Source organism: Capricornis sumatraensis, chromosome 15 (genome assembly GCF_032405125.1).
Source record: "Capricornis sumatraensis isolate serow.1 chromosome 15, serow.2, whole genome shotgun sequence".
Lineage (NCBI taxonomy): Eukaryota > Metazoa > Chordata > Mammalia > Artiodactyla > Bovidae > Capricornis > Capricornis sumatraensis.
In genome coordinates, this window is record NC_091083.1 from 67,209,006 (window position 1) to 67,225,083 (window position 16,078).

The 16,078-nt window shown below is 45.0% G+C and overlaps 1 protein-coding gene across 1 annotated transcript in view; it reads right to left on the reverse strand.

Moving 5' to 3' along the window:
* The window catches only part of PIGU (phosphatidylinositol glycan anchor biosynthesis class U), an 86,755-nt gene that overhangs the window by 16,414 nt on the left and 54,263 nt on the right, over positions 1 to 16,078 (reverse strand). Inside the window, exons 8-10 of the mRNA XM_068987260.1 lie at positions 12,476 to 12,630; positions 9,501 to 9,644; positions 5,805 to 5,929 (exon numbers count right to left, since the gene is read on the reverse strand). Coding sequence (XP_068843361.1) covers positions 5,805 to 5,929; positions 9,501 to 9,644; positions 12,476 to 12,630 — 424 coding nt within the window. The remainder of the gene's footprint in view (positions 1 to 5,804; positions 5,930 to 9,500; positions 9,645 to 12,475; positions 12,631 to 16,078) is intronic.

A 16,078-nucleotide genomic window follows, 5' to 3' on the forward strand; every position in this document is an offset into this window, starting at 1 on the left:
ACAAATGATCGCAAACTTAGTGGCTTAAACAATATAATGCATTGTCTTACAGTCTGGGAGGACGGAAGTCCACAGGCTCTGGTGGCTCTAGAGGAGAATCCACTTGCTGGCCTTCGCAGCACCCAGAGGCTGCCGGCATTTCTGGCTCAGGACTCCCATTTTCAATCAGCAATTGATTGAGTCCTTCTCATGTCGTATCATTATGACCTCCTCTTCTGCCTCCCTCCTCCACTTTTTTTTTTTTTAACGGACTTTAGTTTTTAGAGCAGTTTTAGGTTCACAGCAAAGCTGAGTGGTACGTAGAGACCGCCCATGTACCCTCCTGCCTCTACTTCTGCTCTTAAGGGCGCTTGTGTGGATCATCGAGGATACTCTCCCCATCTGCAGGCCGTCTGTCACGTAAGGTGATCTAGTCACAGGTTCCGGGATCAAGGAGGGGGCGTTATTCTGCCTAATACAGGGGTCTCCAGGGTCTGGGATCTAATGCCTGATGTGCTGAGGTGGAGCTGATATAATAGAAATAAAGTGCACAATAATGCAATGCATTTTATATATAATATATAGTATATATAACGTATTTATATGTAATTTATATATTCTATATATTATATATATATATCTTATATATTCTATATTATATATATTCTATATTATATTATATAACCCAAACCATCCCTCCCACTCCATCTACGGAAAAATTGTTTTCCATGAAACCAGTCCCTAGTGCCAAAAAGGTTGGGGGCCACTGACCTACCATTGTGATTTTTCCCTCCTTTTAATTCAACAGGAGATATCTGACAGTAGGATTATATGCCATTTTTGTTTCTTTATATTTTATTGTATTTTTAAATAAAATAATAAATATCATTTACAATTAATTAATTAGAATACCTTAAAAAAAACTGAGCGATTAATAAAAGCTTAGGTCTGATTCTCAGCAGGCACTCAGTCAATAGAGGTTCCCCTCCCCTCTCTGATCCTGACTGTCAGGAAATCCCTTCTCCAAACTCAGAGTTCAGAGATATTTAAGAGATGGGGAAACTCCTGAACCTTAATTAAGCCCTCTTATCTCAGCTGTACAACGACTTGGCTGAAATGCTATTCTGGGAGTTCAGGCGTTGGAAAGGGGACTGGATTACAGCCAAGGTTCTCAATTCTGGTTGTAAAATGAACTCACCTGGGGAGCACCACCCATGCTACGTGAATCAGTCTATAGAGGTGGGGCCCAGGAATCCATATTGGTTTCTACAAGCTTCCCTGGTGATTCCAATATGCAGCCAAAGTTGTGAGCCACTGGGTCACAGTGGCAGACCTCTGCCCAATACGGTCCCGTGCTGGTCTGCAGCAGAGACTTGGCTGGTCAGTGTCACAGTGAGGATAACCAGCCAAGGTAGTTCAGAGATCTTGTCAGAGCTGAATGTTTTCAACTTAAGCTTCATTCTTTATTGAGTAATTACAGGTGTCTTGCTGCTGCCTGCTGTTGTTAAAAAGTCCTTTCTTTCATAAAATCGAGACAAATGGCCAGTAGTTGACTGTTTTAGTGTCTTCAGTAAAATAAAAAGTTGGGAACTCTGTCACCAGGATTTTTTTTTTAATGCTAGTAGTCCCTGAAATCCCATGATTTGGAAACACTGACTTGGAGGGCTTGCTAGGTACTCTCTTCTGATCTGAAATTTCCACACTTCTGGGTTTTCAAAGCTGAGAGGTGAAGGCCCTGACTCAAGCATCTTGGAGAACTCTAAGAGGCCTCAGTGTTGCTCCCAGAAACAGGAGTCTGGGGAGAAAGATGTCTGCATTGAGAGTTATTAGTAAACAAAGTTACAACCTCAAGAAAAGAGATGAAGTGAGTGAAGATCACTCAGTTGTGTTCGACTCTTTGTGATCCCATGGACTATACAGTCCATGGAATTCTCCAGGCCAGAATACTGGAGTGGGGAGCCTTTCCCTTTTCCAAGGGATCTTCCCAACATAGGGATTGAACCCAGGTGTCCAGCATTGCAGGCGGATTCTTTACCAGCTGAGCCTGGTGAAGGGAAGCCCAGGATACGTCTGTTTACCATTCCTCCACTTCATCACTATTTACATACTTTTCTCAATGGTTCTTTCTTTAAAAAACAAAACAAAACACTCCTAATACTTTCAGAGGTTTTGTTTTGTTTTTTCTTTTTCTGCATTGGGTCTTCGCTGCAGCAAATATGTTTCTCTCTAGTTTAGAGGTGCTTGGGCTCAGCAGGCCTGAGGTATGTGGATCCTAGTTCCCCTACCAAGAATCAAACCTCTTTTCCTTGCACTGGAAGCTGGATTCATAGCTAATCGATCACTAGGGAAGTCCTTCAGTGGTTCTTTCTGATTTCTGGGTAATTATTTTGCTGAAAAGAATACACAGTATTCCTAAAATAAAACTCCTGTGGTCTGACAGTCCAGGTGGGTCTTTGCTCCATGTCTCCAGTCACTCTGTATTTTAGAACGGGTGACAAGGAGGTGACCAAGTGCAGAGACTGAGAGAGGTTCACATGCACCTCCTGGGGGCAATCACAAAAAGCTCTGACAATGCTTTCCCTGTGCCCTGAAGAACTGTCACCACATCCAACTGGCTTCTGGCCTGTGGTGACCTTTGCAGGACTGTGGAGCTGCTACTCACTCTTGCTGGCTGACTGGCCTGAGGATTCCAGCTATACGCCAGAGCAGATGGAGCCAGGGACCCAGGGCACAGGACGGCCTGTTCCAGCACCACGATGTGTCGGAGATGTCAGAGGTGACCAGGTGACCCTTCATCCGCCATGCTGTGCCAGATGGAGTCAGATTTCCCACCAAGTTCCCTGGGTGACTTCCTCAGATCTCTGGCTCCATCACTGACAAACTGAAGCCTCAGGCAAGTCACTTTCCCTCTCTGAGCCTCAGGCATTGAGAAATAAAATTCCACTGGAAGAATCCAGTCCCATTGGGAGGGGCACAGAAGGGATTTAGGGACTTCAAAGGTCATGGTGCTGTTTCTTTTCTTAAACTAGGTGCTGGGCACATGGAAATTTATTGTATTTTTTTAGTAACAAATGCCTATTTTAAAATCAATATTCCTTTATCTGTATATAATAATTAATACCAAAAAAGAAAAAATGAAGGACACACACACACAAAATCCAGCCCTTTGGTAACGGCTCTTTGAGCTCGACCACTGCAGGCTGGCACGGGCCCTGCCAGCAGGCTGTTCCCTAACACCGCGCTTGTGTGTCTGTGTGACTCATCCTGGCCCCAAGCTCCGCAGAGTCCCAGCATCTGGGACCTGCACTCGGGGGAGGGCCCACGTGCCTCTCCTCCCCACTAAGCAGGACAGGAAAACAAAACGGCGAATGTGTGAGCAGGCATGCTGACACTGGTAACTCATGTCTAAACCGAATTCTTAAACACATTAGAAGCCTGATTATATTCAACCTAGGTGTAAAGACCTCACAAGGATTCCACTCACACGTCCACACAACCAGGCTGAAGATGCCCTGGACAAACAGAATGACTCATAGTTGTCTTGCCCCAAACAGACATGCCAAGTCTGAGCGTTCTCTGCTTCAGGAGCTGCACCTGGCAGACAACGCTGTCTGCGGGCCCTTCAGACAAGCTCAACTTGCTCAGTGAGCCAACAACAGCATCTATTAGCTCATCCAGGTTTCCGGAAACCCCATCCTTATTTTTTGTGCCTCATCACCCAGAGGGCATAAAATAGTTCAAGTTTTGAAAAATATGTTTATTTCAATGACTCTGAGTGACTCTGGTTTTCAAGCCTGAAGCTTTGATCATGAAACTATGCAGGAGACCTCCCTGTGTAATTACTACTACTACTAATAACAGTGGGGCTATTTACATTTATTCTTTCTCAGACCTCAAACACCCCTGAAAGATATTCTGACAGATGAAAAAATGGAAGACTCAGAAAGGTTAAACGACTTGCTAGTAATGGGAAAGCCAGAATTCAGACTCAAGACTGTCTGGCTCCAGACTCTCTTTAGCAATAGGGGATGAAAGATCTCACCTGAGGGAGACACCCTCTGTGGGAGAGACAGCCAGAGCAACTCCATCTTAGGGGAAAGAGGACCAACGTCCCCCAGACTCACCCCATCACAAACTAGGGTATGTTCACATGTCCTGTGCCTTTGGGACTTGCCAAGGGGCCCCAGGCTGACTCTGAGACCCCTCTACTGGGTGAACTGGGTGATTCTTGTCTGTTCAATGAGGATGCCACAAGCAGAAGATGCTACTTCCTGCTTCTGATCTGCTCGACTGGTCACTGCCCCACCTGGAGGAGCAGTCCTGCTTGTCCTGCCCACTCAACCTGTTTACCTTTGCTCAAAGGCCCACTCCTATAGACAGGTTTCTTTCTAGCAGCTGGTCAGTTTCACTTCCCGGTTGACGCTCAGCAGCCCCAAAACAACAATAAAGACATTTCCTCTGAAGCCTGTCCTCCCCAGGTTTATTGCTGTGCAAGGGAAGTTCTGCAGCTCCCTTCCTGTTTTAGAGAATCAGGTGGTGTTGGGCCACTGGCACTGCTTCTTTATTGAAGTGAAGTCGTTCAGTCGTATCCGACTCTGTGACCCCACGGACTGTAGCCTACCAGGCTCCTCCGTCTGTGGGATTCTCCAGGCAAGAGTACTGGAGTGGGTTGCCATTTCCTTCTCCAGGAGATCTTCCCAACCCAGGGATCGAACCCAGGTCTCCCACATTGCAGGCAGGCGCTTTACCATCTGAGCCACCAAAAATCCCATCCACACAGATTGGGACTGACATATACACAACAGTACCATATATAAAATAGATAACTAATAAGGACCCACTGCATAGCACAGAGAGCTCTCTAATAGCCTGTATAGGAAAAGAATCTAAAAACGGAGTGGATGTATGTATATCCATAATTGATCCACTTTGCTATATACCTGAAACACAACATTATAAATCAACTAAACTCCAATAAAAACTATTAAAAAAAAAAAACCCCATCCACAAACATTTGAACATTTGTTAGGTTGTTCTGTGTGTCATCGGGTGTAATCCTGGATGCTGGGGACACAGAGGTGAGTGAGTCATGAGGCTACTCTTAGGTAGCCCACAAACAGTGTGAAGAACCCAGAAGACACAGAGCCTGACTCAGGGCAACAGCAGGAAATACTAGAAAGAGCAACTAGATCAGCACTAGGCCGACTTCGGAGGAAGAGCCTGAACAGGTCTTCACATCAGGCACGAAGTCTACGGTGCAGCACGGGGAACTGGTTCAAAGCCACACTGTCCAGCATGACAGCCACTACCCACGTGTGGCTTCTTTAAATTAGATTCAAATTCAGCTCCCCAGTCACACTCGTGGTTACTCTATTGGACTGGGCAGATACAGGGCATGTCTATCATCACAGAAAACCTACTGGGCAGTGCTGGCTGGAGGCTCCTGCATTTGGATGCCAATGCCAGCCCTTCTACTTACCAGTCTTGTGCCCTTGAACAAGCGACTCTATTTTTCTGTACCCTAGTTTTCTCATCTGCAAATGGGGATACTTTTCCTCAAAGTCTGGTGTGAAGATAAAATGAGCTGATGCACATAACATTCTTAGAACCACAGCGACCAGGTACAGAGTCAGTGCTCAATAAATGCTGGTTATTTTTATTATTACCACTTGTGTGTAGCACCAAGGGGCAGATATTGTGCTTCATGTCACTGCTGGCACAGCAGGTGCCCAAAAAATGCCTGTTCATTCCTAACCACAGGCTGTTTTCATCCAGGGCGAGGTGACACAAACCTGTGCCAGAGGGTGCGAGGTGGGGGTACTCACATCTGTAGAGATGGTTCCACACGGGGAAGAAGGCCATGTAGAGGGCCACATCCCCCACCGTCGGGTAGGACTTGAAGATGGCAATGATGGCGATCTGGATGAACATGAAGAAGATAGGGTGCTCCCTGGGGCAAGGTGGGGCAGACAGAAAGAGAGGCAGAGGTCAGTCAGGGACCAGGCCCACCCAAGAGTCTCCTCACCCCAGCCCCGAAACCCAAATACACTCTCCAAGGGACTTTACGCAGGGCAGGCTCTACCACCCACAAAACACAGGGCCAGGCCCAGCAGGAGGGCAATAAACTGCAGGGACCCTAAGATGCCCACAGGTAGTGAGAAGAACCCAGCGCACACTAGAGACAGCCCACAGAGATACTTCCCATCAACCCCCACCCCCCGCAGCTCCAGGCCTTCCCCCAGGAGTCCAGAGGAGGAAAACAAGTGAAGTCAGTGGCCTCTATTACTGGGTTTAAACGACTGCTTGTCAGAGTAATTAGGCAGCACCCTTGCCAGATGCCCCTGATACTGGACCCGGGCAGGAAGTACCTCCTGGCTGATGCTTGTTTTCTCTGACAACAGGGTCAGTGGGGACTACAGATCTTTAGCTGTGATGAGCTCCTTTCCTGAAATGGCTGCATGCAGCTTTTTGCTCTTAAGGGTTGGAACTGGGGAATTTTCTGGTGGTCCGGTGCTAAGGCTCTGTGCTCCCAATGTGGGGGGCCTGGGTTTGACCTCTGGTCAGGAAACTAGATCCCACAAGCCACGACTAAGAGTTTGCATGCCGCAACTAAGACCTAATGCAGCCAAATAAATAAAAACAAACTTTAATGGGGGAGGGAGGAGCTGGAACTGGAGTTCTAGTCACCTTAAACCAGTAAGACTGGCTGCCACTTCCTGAACCTTCACTTGTGCTCAGTTCTGTGCTAGGCATCTTTTCCTGCATCGTTACACGTGATCCTCACTACCTCCCACCTGGAAGGAGGCAATGCTGTCACTGCACTTTGTGGATGAGGAAATCAGGTTCAGAGAACATAAGAGAGTTCGAAAGTGATGGAGTGGCTTGTCTCCAGAGCACCTAAGCACCGCCGGTGCTGTTCTCCCGAGTGCCCAGCAGGACCACAGCTCTGATCAGGAAGGCTGAGACGGAACTCAGCCTCCAGTGCTCCTCCAAGAGCTGACTGAGTGCAGAAGAGAATCTGCCAGGAAGAAGCCAGATGTGCAGCCTCCTCAGGTCTGAGCAACGTGCACATGGCCTACTTCTGCACAGGACCCAGAAGGGTGTCTTCAGGTTAATGCCCAGTTCAGGAGGGTATCTTCAGGTTAATGGCATTCTTGCCTTGTAGGTCAAAGGTCAGGTCACTCAATGGATGTAAATCTGAGATGTGGAGACAAATTTGTACACACCCAAATACTACTATGAGGCAAATGACTCAGAAACTCAGCTAAAAAGTTTCTGAGTCAAAGCTTCTGACTACAAACTCATTCAGTCCTGTAATCTCTAGGAAGGGTCTGGCTATCTCAGTGAGCATTTTCCTAAGGCTCATCCAAGTCATTGGTTTGGGCTTTTTAGGTAGCTGGTAACAGCTGCACCATTTCCAGGAAAAGGCTAATGACAAGGTGGTACCAAAAGACATGGTGAATGTATGGCTGAGTCCCTTTGCTGTTCACCTGAAACTATCGCAAAATTGTTAATTGGCTCTACTCCAATACCAAATAAAGAGTTCCTTTAAAAAAAAAAAAAAACCCACACAACATTGAGACTTCCCTGGTAGCTCACCTGCCAATACAGGGGACAGGGGTCAATCCCTGGTCTAGGATGATTCCACATGCTGCAGAGCACCTAAGCCCATGCGGCACAACTACTGAGTCCACGCTCTAAAGCCAGAGTCGCAACCACTGAGCCCACTAGCCACAGCTATTGAAGCCCATGTGCCTAGAGCCTGTGCTCCGCAACAAGAGAGACCACCGCAATGACAAGCCAGCGCATCGTAACTGGAGGGTAGCCCCCGCTTGCCACAAATAAGGAAAAGCCTGTACAGCAACAGAGACCCAGCAGAGCCAAAAATAATAAATACATAAATATATAAAAACAAATACTGACACCAGAACCTCCTGCAAGAGCCCCTGGGGAGCAGTGACTGGTGGCCCTGTTCTCACAAAGCTGGCACTGCAGGGGCTGGAGTGGAACTGTATCCAGACACAGAAGGGCAGCTGAGAGGGAGGTCAGGTATTTTCATACCTTCCATTCCCACAGCTCTGTGGCCCTTGGTGGGGGTTGGGGGCAGGGTGCCACAAGATGGTGGTGGTCCCCAGGAGCTATCTGTAGCCTTTCACATGCCGACAGTAGAAGGTGGTGGAGAACAGGCTACACACGTGAGGACAGGTATGCCAGGTTCCCTGCTTCTTTCAGCCCAGACCCAGGCCTGACCAGAACGGGGGAAGGACATATGGACCACAGACAGCTGGAGAGCCTGGCTGAGTAAGGGTGCCAGAATTCTGGAGCCTGCCAGGCCAAGAAAGAAGGCTTTTTCTGTCAGATGCCAGGCCAAGGCTATGTTATAAGAAGGGAACACCAGCTCTGAGCTTTACAGAAAGGGAACTGTGAGCCTTGGTTCACTGGCCATGGAGAATGAATGAAAGGTCAAAGCAAAGAACTCAAGCTCTTGAAATCTAAATCCAGCCCTTCTACCTCCCTGGACCATCCAGCTGTATCTATGCTGATTGGTGCCTGTTTGCCCCTCTCTGAAGCTAGGATAACAAAACCATTTCCAGGAGCTATTTAATCCTATTTGTGATCTCTCTCAGGAGCTTGGCAAGGTGCAGAGGTCTGAGCATAAATTCTGGAGCCAAACAAACCTGGTAACCCCAGCTCCACTGCTAACTGGCTGTGTGACTCTGGGAAAATCGTTTCACCTCTCTGAACAGCAATCTCCTAGACTAGCAAATGGAAGTGACAGTAACATAATGCCTACCTCCAAGAGTTGCTGGAAGGGTTAGCCATGAATATAACTAAAAAAGGTGGGATGGACAACACATGTTAGCTCTCTTACTCTGCAGAAGAGTATGCCATAGGCAATCCATTTGAGGGAAGTTGATCAAAGCTGCAGGTGACCAGCCCCTCAACTAACACCTCCTGAGTCCCTTTGGGCAAACTATCACTGGGACGCAGCTAGAGGACTCCCAGCAAGATCCTCTTTTTCCAAGGATATCGTCCCCACCTCAGTCCAGCTCTTGTCTAAAACAGTGACTGGGGAGGTGGGAGGGAGGTTCAATAGTGAGGGCACATATGTATACCTATGGCTGATTAATGCTGATGTACGGCAGAAACCAATACAATACCATAAAGCAAATACCTTTCAATTAAAATATATTTTTTAAATGAAAAAATACACAGAATAAAATAAATTGTGATATATACACACACAAACACACAAATAAAACAGTGACTGGGCTCAGCGGCAATGTGGGTTCAAGTACCCCAAAGTGAGGCCAGGGGGCATATGGGGCTCCAAAGCACTGCCCCTTATAGCTGGAACCTTGTGTGTCACTCTCCTACAGGGTACAGTCACTGAAGCAACTCAGGGTGAGGTTCCCTGGGCATAAATGCCTCAACCCAACAGCAGATGCTCCGAGTGAGAAGGACATCTGTAAAGTACAAATGACTCTGGGGACAAAAACTCAGTAGGTCCAACCACTTACTTTAGCTTTATAGCTAAGGGGATGGTGTAGAAGAAGACGTTGATCTGAAACACACACACAAAGAAGAGGCTGAAGTGCTCAAACATCTCTGCAAAAAAGTACCAGAAGAGGCCAATGTTCGGGGTGAGATCTGGAACAGAAAGTCTGGAATGAAGAAAACAAAGGGAGAGAAAAAACACAGCCAAGTTAGAAACAACCTCCTTCGACCTGCTTTTCTCCTGAAGGTTTTGGTCACTGTTGGGCAGTCAAGGAAGACTCTATCTCCTCAGAGATCAGGATGTGAGGGGCTCTCTGGGCATCCCAGATATAGGTAATTAACAAAAACAAGGGGCAGAGACTCAGAGAAAAATAACCCATAAAAAGGATCACCTGAGCCAAACTCTGGCATGCAGCAGAGATCTGAAACAAGGCAGGGATTCATGCTAGAAATCAAAAGACCAGCCCCTTCTTTTCCTGCCCCAGATACGTATGCTCAAAACCAGGAGATACCTAGCACTGTCGCAAAAGAGGAATGGGTTTGAAATATGTTCCTCTAACCTATTTTGAGCATTCTAAGGATTTGTCTAGGGGAAAAACTCAAAGATCCTGTTACTGCCCATTCTTTCTCCAGATGCATACAGCAGGAGCCAGAAGACTGAGTTCCTCACACAGAAGTGAGACTTCCAGGGGTCCAAGGAGCCACTGCCAGGCTCTAGCAATGATCCCAGACCCTCCTGGAGAAATGGGGTTTAACTGGAAAACTTTTTGTCTTGGTGATATCAGATAAAGATGGGTTACAATTTTGGCTGTTCCAAAAATCTTACATAACATTAAAAACATACATATGGGGTTGACACGGAAGTCAGTTCAGTTTTAAAAGCACAAGGGAAGCATGGACAGGAAGACAGAGGCTATGGTTCACGGTCAGCTTTCAGACAAGACCACGGCTCATGGTCAGATTTCACTGAAGAAGGCCTCCACCCAGGCAAGTCTTTGCTTCTTGCTGTAACTATATTTCCTTTTCTGTGAAATGAGGGAAAGAACACAATCTGTGCACCAGCAGAAAACTAGGAAGTTTTTCACCAGGCATTACAAACTCTTATAGAAGGCAGAGGATGAGAAGCTGAAGGTTAAGTCACTGTTAGGCTCAGACAGGATTTAACACAAATAAGCAGCTCAGAACCCAAAGGGAAGCCAGCCACAGACCCCCTTCCCACCCTGGTGGGGTAAAGTGTCCATGACCCTCTGAGCTGTGAGTTCCTTCAGGCCTGAGCAGGTATCCTCCTCAGCAGACCACAGAGAAGTGAAGTGAAGTGGTCGCTCAGTCGTGTCCGACTCTTTGAGACCCCATGGACTGTAGCCTACCAGGCTTCTCTGTCCATGGGATTCTCCAGGCAAGAGTACTGGAGTGGGTTGCCATTTCCTTCTCCAGGGGATCTTCCCAACCTAGACGCTTTAACCTCTGAGCCACCAGAGGATATTTGGAAATATTTGCAGAATTCATCTTGCAAACCCATTTTGATTTTCTCTATAAGTTTGACATATGGAAAGTGTTAAGTCACTCAGTCATGTCCAACTTTCTGTGACCCTATGGACTGCAGCCCACCCCTCCTCTATCCATGGAATTCTCCAGGCAAGAATATTGGGGTGGTATTCTTCTCCAGGGGATCTTCCCAATCCAGAGATCAAACCTAGGTCTCCTACTTTGCAGGTGGATTTTTTACCATCTGAGCCACCAGGGAAGTCCCTTGACATATGGAACATGGCTTTATTTTAAAACTGTTGGAGACCCTTTTGCAATAGAGGAATAAATACATCCATTCCTGTTTGAGACTGAATCGAAACCTTCTAGTTCAAGGCTGATAAGTGCTTTGGATGTTCCCAGAGAGTGTTCTTTAATTGACTTAGATCAAACCAGTGGTTCTTGAAGTGTGTTCCTCAGATTGGCACCATCATACCACCTGAAAATTTATATATATAGATATGCGAATTCTGGGGTACTAATGAGAGGGTAACAGGCAGGAAGGCCAGGGGTCTCCAAACAAAGGAAATAGGCTGCAAGTGTCAGACAAGTTTTTATTTCTCTCTTAAGCAGCAGGAGGAAACAAACTACAAGTGTCAGCTTTTTTCCCTTCTCCATACAAAATTAAAAGGAAGTTTCTCTTAAAATTCTGTGTTGCCATGATGACACTTGGTTCCACCTGAACTTAACTTTTCTCAAACCTTGAGCTAACCAATGCATTTTTCTTATGGAAATGTTTTTCTTAAGCTATGTTAATGAACTATGTATTTACCCTAGACTCTGACTGCAAGTTGGTTCTGCCTAAGACTCAGAACCAACTTGACAAACCAGTATGTTTTACTCATAAAATTGTTCTCCTAATCTATGTTAATGAATCTATATATTTACTTGGAAACCTGTCTTTCTACAGGATTCATGTCAATCGTGTTATGGCCTGGGATGACTCACCTAGTGCCAATGTTATCTCAGAATGGATGTTGTGCGTGAGGGGCCTGGTGCCACTCTGAGTTTTGAGACATCTCCTTTCTCTAATTAACAGCTTGCTGATAGGTAAACAACATACTGCTAAAGGCTAGCAGGGGGGCACTACTTCTGCCCCCTTCTGACGTCTATGTCAGAAGCTTTCTCTATCTCTTTTATACTTTAATAAAACTTTTGTGTAATAACACAAAAGCTCTGAGCGATCAAGCCTCATCACTGGCCCCGGATTGAATTCCTCTCCTCTGGAGGCCAAGAATCCTGACGTCTTTCACGGCTCAGCAACAACCTTTCACTTACCACAGACTTACTTAATCAGAATCTATGGAGGTGGGGCCCAGCAACCTGGGTGTTCAAGCCCTGCAGTGATTCTGGTGCACACCAATGTGAGGACCACTGCTCTAGATGTGGCCTCTGCTTGGTCTCCCTCTGATTCCAGATGGAGCTGTAAAAACTAAATCAGCTTCCAGAGTTTTCTAATGGGGGCATTACTTACATGAAGCCATAGACTGCAGGGATGAAATCCCAGGAACTGAGAAGGAAGAAGGAGAGGCAAACGACTACCACTAGACTTCCAATATACATCATGGCATACTCCCAAGAGAAGATCCAAAATGCTATGCTCTTCACTTTCACAGGTATGTACTGCCGCTAGGAGAGAAGGCAGAATGGTATACTTAAGGATTTTAAAGACAAAAAGCAGTTATGAGTCAACTTTAAGATCCTTCCAGCAAAAAAACACAGGATACAGAATAGGTGAAAAACCTAAGGACTGAAAAGATATGTTAGGTAAAGTGAAAATGTTAGTCACTCAGTCATGTCTGACTCTTTGCAACCCCATGGACTGTAGTCTGCCAGGCTCCTCTGTCGATGGAATTCTCCAGGGGATCTCCTGGGGATCTTCCCGAAACTGGGATTGAACCCAGGTTTCCCAACTTGCAGCCAGATTCTTTACCTTCTGAGCCTAGGTAAACACTAACCAAAAGAAAATCAGTTTGGTTATTGTTACCAAATAAGATAGACTTTAACATAAAAAGTATTTTAGAGATAAAGATGTTCTATCATGATAAAAGTGTCATCAGAAAGATATTACAGTTCTAAACTTGTACGTACCTAATAACACAATCTCAAAATATATAGAACACACATGGACAGAGTTACAGAGGAAAAATATACAAATCTACCATCAGTGGATAACTGGTAAATCTAATAGACAAAAATCACAGTGAAATAGCAATATGAATAGCATACTTCATGAACTTGTTCACCTAAGATCTTACCAAATAAATTTATAATTCCATACATTGAGTCATATTTATAGTATTCTATTTATCAGAAGCAAGTCACTGGTTTTGCTCTTACTCAAAAGGATTGTGTACTCTGCATATAATTGTGCGGTCATGAGAAACGCTGGGCTGGAAGAAGCACAAGCTGGAGAAATATCAATAACCTCAGATATGCAGATGACGCCACCCTTATGGCACAAAGTGAAGAAGAACTCAAAAGCCTCTTGGTGAAAGTGAAAGAGGAGAGTGAAAAAGTTGGCTTAAAGCTCAACATTCAGAAAATGAAGATCATGGCATCTGGTCCCATCACTTCATGGCAAACAGATGGGGAAACAGTGGCTGACTTTATTTTTGGGGGCTCCAAAATCATTGCAGATGGTGACTGCAGCCATGAAATTAAAAGATGCTTACTCCTTGGAAGAAAAGTTATGACCAACCTAGATAGCATATTCAAAAGCAGAGACATTACTTTGCCAACAAAGGTCCGTCTAGTCAAGGCTATGGTTTTTCCTGTGGTCATGTATGGATGTGAGAGATGAACTGTGAAGAAAGCTGAGTGCTGAAGAATTGATGCTTTTGAACTATGGTGTTGGAGAAAACTCTTGAGAGTCCCTTGGACTGCAAGGAGATCCAACCAGTCCAGTCTGAAGGAGATCAGTCCTAGGTGTTCTTTGGAAGGAATGATGCTAAAGCTGAAACTCCAGTACTCTGGCCACGTCACGCGAAGAGTTGACTCATTGGAAAAGACTCTGATGCTGGGAGGGATTGAGGGCAGGAGGAAAAGGGGACGACAAAGGATGAGATGGCTGGATGGCATCATGGACTCGATGGACGTGAGTTTGAGTGAACTCCAGGAGTTGGTGATGGACAGGGTGGACTGGCGTGCTGCAATTCATGGGGTCACAAAGAGTCAGACACAACTGAGTGACTGAACTGAACTGAACTGAACTGAAAGGGATTGTGATTAACATTAGTATGTAGAGATCATGGAGGCCACATTAAGATTATGTCCACCACAGTTGATTTAACACCTGAAAAATCAATTAATGTAACATCCCATACTAACAGATTAATATAACCAAATCAATTGCATTTTTATATACTTTAACAAGCAATTCAGAACTGAAATTAAGCAGACAATTCCATTCATTATAGTGTAAGAGAGAAAAAATACTTTAAAAATAAAATTAACAAATATAAGTACAAGGTATGCACACTATAAAATATGTAATATATGAACTATAAAATATTTCTGATGGACATTAAGATCCAAATAAATAAAGAGGTATTAAAAAATACATTTATATAAAACGGCATGTTTGGAGAATTCACATTCATTTAAAACATTTTGCTGCTGCTATAGCTGCTGAGTCACTTCAGTTGTATCTGACTCTGTGAGACCCCATAGACGGCAGCCCACCAGGCTCCCCTGTCCCCGGGATTCTCCAGGCAAGAACAATGGAGTGGGTTGCTATTTCCTTCTACAATGCATGAAAGTGAAAAGTGAAAGTGAAGTGACTCAGTTGTGTCCGACTCTTAGCAACCCCATGACTGCAGCCTACCAGGCTCCTCCGTCCATAGGATTTTCCAGGCAAGAGTACTGGAGTGGGGTGCCATTGCCTTCTCCATAAAACATTTTGGGGGATTAGTAAAAACCGACCAGAGGGACTTCCCTGGTGGTCCAGTGGTTAAGAATCCACCTTGCAATGCAGGTTCAATCCCTGGTCACGGAGCTAAGATTCCACAGAGCATCTAAGCCCAAGCACTGCAACTACTGAGCCTGTTAGTCACAAGTAGAGAGTCCATGTGCTGCAATGAAAGATCCTGCACAACACAATAAATGTCCCACACGCCACAACTAAGACCTGACACAGCTTAAAAAAAAAATGACGACATACCTTAATCAGACCCCAAAGCAATATCAACAAACTTTAAATAAAGAATCTACCATACCGACCCCATTCTGGGGTCAAATGTAACTGGTCAAAATCATTAATAAAAAGATAAAAACACATTAGGAAAATTTTAAACACTTTTGTAAATAACTGAGGAGTCAAAGAAGGAATGATAACAGAAAGCTTTGATATTAGAAATTGATGGTTATGAAAATATCTTATGTAGGTAAAACAGTACTCTGAGGGAAACACAACCATATAAACTTTGTGTGTGTGTGTGGTTGCACAGCGTGGCTTATGAGATCTCAGTTCCCTGACCAGGGATTGAACCTGTGCCCCCCTGCAGTGGGAGCATGAAGTCCTAGCCACTGGACCACCAGGGAAATCTCCATATAAACTTATATTTGAATACAAGGCTGAAAATAAACAAACATCCATTTTAAGATTTTAGAAAAAGAACAGAATAAACTTCAAAAGAAGGAAGGAAATAATAAAGGTAAGAGTAGAATCTGTGGAAACAGAAACAAAGTTAAGACACAGGCATACTTCATTTTCTTTATTACACTTCGGCTTACTGCACTTCATAGGTTTCACAGATACTGTTCATCACAAACTGAAGGTCTGTGGCAACCCTTATCCAAAAGCATTTGCTCACTTTGTGTCTCTGTGTCACATTCGGCAATTCTTGCAACATTTCAAACTTTTTCATCATTATTATGCTTGTTATGGAGATCTGTGATCAGGGGTCTTTGATGTTACTATTGTAACTGTCTAGGTGAACAAGATGCCCTCTAAGTGTTCAAGTCAAAGGAAGCATTGCACATTTCTTACTTAAAATCAAAAGTGAAAGTCGCTCAGTCATGTCCGACACTTTGTGATCCACGGACCACATAGTCCTTGGAATTCTCTAGGCCAGAA